We start from the raw sequence: 8,776 nt of genomic DNA, 5'->3' as shown, positions 1-8,776 counted from the left end.
TAAATAAACTAGCATCGGTACTCCGTCACTAGTACGGCCAAATTTCATTTCCACCTTTCGACTGTGTTCATCTAGAACTAATTTAGGTTGTAAGTATTTATCTTGTTCGAATAAAACTCAATTTTATCGTTAATAGCTTTTATCAAATCATGGATGTTCTTATACCACCTGGAGCTATACCCGGTTTTTGTAAAATGATTGATCTAGTGTCATGAAGTGTGAATAATGAGTTTTGTTGAACATTATACCAACTTTAGTGTACGATAACTCTGTTAGAACATGATAATCATCAGACAAATTCAATGGTTTAGGAAGATATGTTATATAATCAGAAATTTTATTTTTTCATAAGTAAAGACATTACTAGGAAGTGAAACATAAAACGAATTAGGCATTTTCTTTAAAACAAAAAATTTAATTGATCAAATATTTATTGAGCGCTTTATATCACTTTCACTTGCATTACGGCTCATCAAGGAATTTTTTGGAGAATTTGGAGTTGGAGTATACATCCTAGAGACATTGTAAGCAAAGTCAGCCATAACTTTTGATCTCCCATCCCAAGAGAAAGATTGAGAAGTGAGGCAATAACAACACAAAAAAGCGTTACAATTTGCATGGTAAACGTAAACATTTCAGCATTCATTATTGTGATATTGTTGTTATCGCTTGTGCATCTATCCATGAATTGTAAGTTGCAGAATATCCTAACCATTTAACAAAGTATTGTGGCTTTCCTTTATATAATCGTCTTTTCAATATTTTCTCAATACGATGTACCTCTGCATGGACTTTCTGTAACTCTTCCTCATAAAATTTTCTATTCTCTATTTTGGTTCCATCATAACCATCTAGTGTGAAAATTGCTTTTTTATTTGTTCTATCCACCGATGAAATTTTGTATACATGATCACTCCAATTCGGTAGAATCCTTTTCAAACGGTCCTAACTTATACTTCATTCGCACTTCATCCAACATCAATCTTATGTATGAGGGTGTTCCTGATAAATTTCTCGTAATGATTTTTTCCATAAAGTTTTTCGAAAATGGAGTTCGAGTTTTCATCATTTACATCTTTCGGTGCCATGCCAATTGATCTATGCAAACTTCCATTATAGGCAATCATTAGCTCATGTAATACATCAATAAATTTTCTCGTCCCTTTGAAGTGAAATATCGAAACATTCGAGTTTTCAGTGTTCTATTAAATCGTTCAACTATAGCACATTTTATATCAGGATTGTTCGATGAATAATATCTGATATTTTTTGATGAAAGAAGATCTTGAAATGTTTTGTTAATAAATTCCTTTCCCTTATCAGTTCGTAAAGCAGCAGGTGTTCGTGTAGATAGAATATCTTTGAAAGCATCCGAAATGGACTTTGCTGATTTATTAGAAAGTGCCCGCGCCCAAGCATATTTGCTGAAACAGTCAATTACTGTTAAGATATATTTCTGGCCATTATTCTGGCGTGAAAATTCTTGCATTTCAACAAGATCAGCCTCCCATTGTTCATCTATTTTGCTAACGATAATAGGGTTTCTTGAACTTTCTTCTAGCTTGCGCGTGTAGAGTGTAAGTAAGTTGACTTTTTAACCATCTCTTAACCTGCTCATGTGTTAGACTAGGAATCTCTTTCTTAGCGGCATTGAAAAGTTTTAATGACGAAGCAAAACCTGCTGGATTATTCGGTTGGTAATAGATGTTGGAAAGTATTTCCTGGGATTGTCCAATTTCCATATGATCTGAGGTTGTATATTCTTTTCCTATATTGTTTATCAGCTGGATAATAACTTCAGGTTCAGCTTTGGCTTTGGCTTTTTTGTTCGGAGTTTTTTGTAGTTTTTTCCTCGGTTTTTGTTTGAGGTTTTCTTCCAACTTCTTTACATAGAAATCACCATTTCTTTGTATGTCTGTTAACACAATTGGTTCGAAAATTTGATCAGGAGGATAATCAGTTTTACTAATTGCCATATGCTTGAGTTTTCTTCTGATTTTATCATTTTTTATCAGCGAAGAATCAACATCACATTTTTAGTAAAATAAAATTCATTTATGTATTTAGGAAGTTTACTCTGGTTTGTGAGGGAGCCTAAAAGATCAATTAAATCACTATCAGCAATGACCTTATCGTTGAATAACAGCCTATTATTGGCGTCATAATAATTACGTAATGCAAATTTCAAAGCTATATGAGTAATCAATTTTATTTTATCACTCGAAGTTTTAGCTGTTACAATTCCTGAACCTTTCATTGGTAATTGAGAGGTCTCAGTATCATTCATTTGGTAAGTTTTCTTTATTACTTCCATTGGATATTATTGTGTCTATCAATTGTATAGCAGCAGGAATAAGATAGTGTAGATATCCACCAGATTGTATCAGATGTTTTTTATGTCTCTTTTATTTTTGTCATGGATGAAATCAACTATTGCGCTTGTGTCTTCGTAACTTTGGTTTAACGTCATCAGGAAGAGGTAGATTCTGGTGTACAACATTCATAACGATCTCATGGATTGCTTTATATATTTTGAGTCCTGTTTGAATTGGTCTGCTAGAAAGTCCTGTCGTAGCTTTTTCCCTTTCAACTTCATGTAGAGGTGAATAATGGGTAAACAGTCGGATAATTCTTGTGAAATCATATTTCATAAATGATGATGTTATGTTTGGCTTCCTTTCGAACTATGTTGGTCTGAACTCGCAAATGATCTGGAGTTCTTGGTGTAAGATCAATCTTTAAATAGCTGAATGGTTGCTTAGTTGCATCTTCATACGCTTTTATCAGTCTTGCGCTCTTGGTTGGATATATTTGTCTAGCTAAGCAGTGTATTTGTGATTTGTCTCTAGGATTTTTCATCAGTACCAAGTATTGACAATTCAAGCTTATTCCGCGCATGTGTTTACCCTGGTGGAAAATGTTTTGTACTATGAATATAACACTTATGTGGAGATGATGACTACCTTTAGTAAATAAATTTAGAAGTCTATTATCTCCTCCTAGTTCATTCATAAGATCATCAACAACAATCAAATCATAATTACTAGGATCTTCAATCAAACCTTCGTGATATTCAATTATACTGTCGCTCTCACTATAGCTTTCCTGCATTTGCCCATGACACCATACAATCTTAGGATTTGACTTAAGTTTCGAAAATGTGAATCTATGATTATCAATTAAAGACTTAATTACAGTCTTCCCACTTGATGTTGGGCCTGCAACCATACACGTGAAAGGGTGAATAAAAGTAAAATGAGTTATTTTCTGAAACCATTTTATTTTAATTGAATAATTTTATAAATGAAAGTTGTTACATCAAAACTTTTTTGTTATTCTTTATATATATTATGAAAATTATTCATTGGTTTTTCGTTTGATGACGTTACCATCTCCAGACAGATTTTCTACCTTCCAGTCCTCCTTGAGTTCACATCTTAATTGCATCAAAACGTATCCAAGAAGGTTTTACCTGTCCAGTTGTGTGGCATATCAGCATTTGTGTCATCTTGATCAAATCCACAAGATAATGTTTTATCTTCTGCATCGCAATATATTAGAATAGTGTTACCTGTAGCAATTAATAGTCGTTTCAATTCCCAACATCCCCGGAACTTGGCTAAATAAGCAGTGAGGATATCATTAAATTCGATCTTTTTAAGATCCTTGTTTGCAGCGAGGTAAGCAATGATTGAGTTGTACCATTTTTCGTCAATTTTGAACCTGAACGAGGTATCTGTTAAGGCGAATCTTGTGTAGTCTCCTGACCTTGAGCTTATTTTAACAAATGGGGTTGGCTTTCTGATGTATTTTTCAGAAGCTTTACCATTAGTGTTTGAGACAGGTACTGAAAATTTTGAGAAATCCATTTCGATGATGTAGTTTCTTTTTGTTGTTTTTTCAAAACTTAAAAGGAAAAATTGATGTTACTAGTTGGAAAGTTAGACTGAAAATAAAAATACTGTGAAAAGACTCTTCTTTTATACCACTTGATGGAAATAATTCCAAACATGCGCAAAAATAGATGTAAAACCAGTTTTCTTTAATAATGGAAACACCCTTTTCAATCTTTGGTTGTACTTTTTTATACTTCGCCGCTGCCCTTTCTTCCCTCTCATCTGCCTTTTGTGAAACAAAGACACGCCTCATTATACATGTTAAACCTATCTGAATACACGCATATGAATCCTAACTTGACCAGTAATCTTACTTTTTTAGATAGATGATAGTCTTTTCTATAAATAAAGTTTTACGCAAATAATAATTTTTATTCTTTTTTATTTAGAGTTTTTAAAAAATCAATCTACATAGCCAAAAGGGCGTGTATCATTACCAATAATTCGTCTTTTTTCGGAGACTGCCCTGTAGATTTTTTCAAAATTCCGTGTTTCAACTGTATGTGTAAACTTGTCGGATACAATGTTACTTTGTGTTATGTTAACTGTCTGTTGGTTACCTCCTATGTAAGAATGCGCCATTTCAAGAAGTTTCTGTGTAGTTATGATGTCTAATGCCTTGGATGTGAGTCGTATCCCTTTTACTTTTATTATACTTTTAGTATCTTCTTGAGAGTTTATGACTTGGTATGCATAGTTTTTTGGGCCTAATGAAACAAAAAGATTACATTTCCAGCCAGGTTCAATCTCATCTGTCAATTGACCAAGATAGTCTCCGCATTGAATTTTCGGATCACCAGTTTTCTCTACAAACACAACTGAATCGGTGTCAAAATAGAGAACTCTACCTTGTCGATGTGACTCGATACGTTGTATCAAACGAAAAAGCTCTCTACGTGCGTATGCTGTGACAAAACTAGCGACTGCAATATTAGTCTTTCCAGGCGAAATTTTCTCCTTAGCTGACTCAATAAAACGATGTTGCAGCATAATAACTTCTTCAGAAGGTTCATGCATACCCAGAATCTCATTTTGCTCATCAGAAACGATACCCCATAGATCAGCGTAGTTTCTTACAAAGCTTGTTTTCGGTAAATTTGCAGTTTGCGCTAGTTTACCCCAAAAACTGTTCAACATAAGCTTTGCGATGCTTCGCCTTCCAGGATTCTTCTCGATAGAATTTGGATCCAACTCAACACCTTCAGCTGCTTTGTAGTCATTGATGTATTTTTGTTTATCGAATTCATTGGTAACCCATGAAGGCCAATCACTAGACTCTTGTTTTATTTTGAGCCACATTTTTACATACTCTGAAAAAAGTGTACCTGAATGTGGAGTCTTCCGATAATTGAGAACTTGATAGATCTTCATGATTTTATAGCCATATTTAACAGCTTCTTGGAGTTCGATGCTAGTCCAAGTGCTTGTCATAACTCTCTCCTCAGGTGAATGTGTGCATGATGTTTGAATGTTTTCGACTGCACACTTCATACACAAGGGAAATAATAACTTCTTGGATATTCTCATCGGCAGGACCCCAATGTTTAGCTTGGTAGGTGGAAGTACTTTACATTTGATGAATCCAAAGTAACTCCCGATATCTCGAAAATCTTCTTGGATGAGGAAAGGATGTCCGAGTGGATAGTCATATTCACGCAAGACGAATGGATATAATGATGTGAAATCTAAATATCTGATTACTTCATCTGAACTGCATTGATGAAAGAACTTGATGTTATTTGTTCTACCCCCATAAAAGCTTTCGCGGATATTTATTGACCCTACTTGTTTTATCTGATTGTAGTATGAGATACGAGAGCTGGTATATCTTTCTCTCTCATCAAACTCGTGTTCCCAGATCTCATGAAGAAGATAACCTCTATGCTGATAATATTCTTTTTTGAGCAAGACTCTTTGGTATAATGATTCAACCGTTAGTTCTTCGTCATTCATTGTAACTATCGTTGACCTATCCGGGTAGCATGCAGGACATCCATGGTAATAACATCCCCAAAATTCAAATACAGTATTATTACTTGGAATAAATCCGTCTGCGTAAAAAGGTCCAAGCCTCCATTCTCTTCTGATTTTTGTTCGAAGATCTTTTTGCATTAAATCTAACCACGCAGCGCCTTTAGTCGACTGTTTTCTCTCAGCATATCCTGAAAGAGGAGTGACTCCAAGGGTAAATGCTGGAAGCATGCGAGCTCTAAAGACCTCCATCGCTACTGAAGCTAACGTGAAACTTCTAGTTATTGGGTTAAGTCCAGTGATCGATTTAAACAAGTCAATGAAACGCATAATTGCTGTTTGAAGTATGAGGACATCTGATCTGCAGTATTCAATAATCTCAGTCTTAAAATTGAATACTGGGTCAGTCTTTATAGTCTCATAATACCATTTTTCAAGTTCAGCCTTCTGCGTCGGTTTGAGGGAGAGTGGGTCATAAAAATCGATAGCTGGAAACACTCCAACATAATGCTGATTTTCTGGTGTGTTGAACTTATGTGGAAAATATCCCTTCTTCATTTCTTTGATGTTAAAGGATTTGCAGAGGGATGAAAGAGGCTGCATAAACAAACTCAAAGAGTCAATGAACTTTATATTCTCCATCTGTGAGTAAAGAATTTTTGACCCAGACATGATGACATTTGGGACTAGTAAAAATTTCCTTTTGAAAAAGTCTTGCATAATGAAATGACCATCATATCCTCTTTGATTATGTGCAATAACCTTTATCTGGATGGCGGTTCTTGAGTCATCTTCAGCTGCAGTTCGAGGAAGCATCTTATCATAGAGATAATTACAAAATTGTTCGACACACTCTGTTCCATACCATACATGTTCTTCATCACCACACATTTCACAATCTCTAAGGTTCCTTACTAAAGTTTTTTCATCAGTACATGATGTGCACATTGTCCTGCTTATCAACAAATTTGGCTGATGTGTCAGGATATTTGTATTGTCTGTCTTGGTGATCTGCATTGATTCTATGTCATAACAAATTAATATCCATGGTTTTACGTCATCGTCGATGAGATGTTCGAGGTTTGCTGGTTTGACATGACAGTAGTGTGGGCTTGCACGGTAGCCTACATCACAGAAATTGCAAGTATAAACATCACAAACATGATCACCTGCTGTTGTGTCATATTGAACCCAGCAGGTAAAACATTTTCTAATGCGACCACAAACACCATTCTGTTTATGCTGATCAAAGCAGTGTTGAGAATTCAAATCAACATTACACTCACTGCAAGTAATTCTTTGGATGAATACACATGCCTTAACTGAACGACATTTTTTACATGATCCTTTACAATAATGTGTATCTTTGCTGGTTTTAGCCCAACAATTGAAACAAAAATAGTCACAGTCCATGTACCCAGTTATTGATGTGATGAGGTTGAAGTGTGGTGGTTCGCTGTATTCTAAAACAATTTTATGTTCAACATCAGTGCCGGAAAACAGTTTCAATTGTGTCTTTGATCAATAACGACAATTTGATAAGATGGTAGTAAGCTTTGAATCTCGGAAATTTTCTGTATGTCCAATGGTGAACTAACATCTACTTGCATGTTCATGAATAAATTTGCGGCTAGAGCAACTTGTTTATTTTTAGATCGTCTTAAGCTATCCCAGAATTGTTTATTGTCTTTACATATAACTTCATCGACGTAAGCTTTCCCAGCAGCAATAGCCATGTATCCACACTTGTAGTCATCATTTGTAATCAAGAAAACACTTCTCTTTTGTGCTCTCTCAGCGCCTGATAAGAGTTTCGAAACCCTTGCCCTTGCTCCTCCTGAAATGGACTTGACTATTTGAACTTTTATTTCAAAACTCCATCATCTAGGAAATTTCCTGCTGATTGTGCTAGTATAGGCTCTATCAAGAAACTCCTGTGGATTGAAGTTTTTCTTGAGGAATGAGACATAAAGTTCACGGTTTTCTTGCGGATTACGAAATGTTATAAAGATCCTGTCATTTGAATTGGCATCTTCTATCAGTTTGGAAACAAATCTTTCATAGGCTGTATCTATTGCGTGCGATAAGCGCGAAATATCAACACCGGACGAGCAGTTGTTGTTGAGCCTAGCGCGAAGAAGTTTGGTCATTGAATGGAAGTTCGCATTTGTTCTCCATGGCTGTTCATCTACAATCTCAAACTCTATTTCTCTTTCCCTTGGTCTTGAATGAAGAATAGAATCATCACCTTGACCACCTCCCTGTTGAGAAAAATCTTGTTTAGATCTGGAAGTCTTGAGTGTTGAAGAGAAAGACGAAGACTGTGAAGAGTTAAGTTGAACATGTATCAAGTTGAACATGAGCTTGAACAGAAAGACGAAGACTGTGAAGAGTTGCAAGTTGAATATGAGCTTGAAGAAAGACGAAGACTGTGAAGAGTTGCAAGTTGAACATGTATCGCAAGTTGAACATGAGCTTGAAGAGAAAGACGAAGACTGTGAAGAGTTGCAAGTTGAACATGTATCGCAAGTTGAACATGAGCTTGAAGAGAAAGACGAAGACTGTGAAGAGTTGTGTTGAACATGTATCGCAAGTTGAACATGAGCTTGAAGAGAAAGACGAAGACTGTGAAGAGTTGCAAGTTGAACATGTATCAAGTTGAACATGAGCTTGAAGAGAAAGACGAAGACTGTGAAGAGGTGTTGAACATGTATCGCAAGTTGAACATGAGCTTGAAGAGAAAGACGAAGACTGTGAAGAGTTGCAAGTTGAACATGAGCTTGAAGTAGAAGACGATGAAGAGCGATGAGTTGATTGCGCTATATCTTGAGATGAGTGACCGACATCATATTGTTCATTGGAAGCACAAGAGTGTACAAGAGATGTAGAACCAGAACTGCTAGAATGGT

General features: G+C 35.6%; 1 protein-coding gene across 1 annotated transcript; it reads right to left on the bottom strand.

Moving 5' to 3' along the window:
* Window positions 1-4,298: 4,298 nt before the first annotated feature.
* LOC128396692 (uncharacterized) lies at window positions 4,299-7,603 on the bottom strand. The gene is made up of 2 exons (XM_053357307.1): window positions 7,466-7,603; window positions 4,299-7,109 (listed from the first exon to the last, which is right to left on the bottom strand). The coding sequence occupies exons 1-2, from the start codon at window positions 7,601-7,603 to the stop codon at window positions 4,299-4,301; spliced, it is 2,949 nt and encodes a 982-aa protein (XP_053213282.1).
* Between the last annotated feature and the right edge of the window lie 1,173 nt (window positions 7,604-8,776).

This window comes from Panonychus citri, unplaced genomic scaffold (genome assembly GCF_014898815.1).
Source record: "Panonychus citri isolate SS breed McGregor unplaced genomic scaffold, ASM1489881v1 Contig00024, whole genome shotgun sequence".
NCBI lineage: Eukaryota > Metazoa > Arthropoda > Arachnida > Trombidiformes > Tetranychidae > Panonychus > Panonychus citri.
The sequence above is the reverse complement of the archived record's forward strand: the minus strand, read 5'-3'. Positions and strand labels throughout refer to the sequence as shown.

Bases quoted from the DNA above. Each gene is read 5' to 3' on its own strand.
- LOC128396692 (XM_053357307.1), bottom strand. From the start codon at position 7,603: ATGGCTATTGCTGCTGGGAAAGCTTACGTCGATGAAGTTATATGTAAA. The intron at 7,110-7,465 runs GTTAGTTCACCA...TGCTTTGATCAG, and splicing joins TCATGAACATGCAAGTAGAT to CATAAACAGAATGGTGTTTG.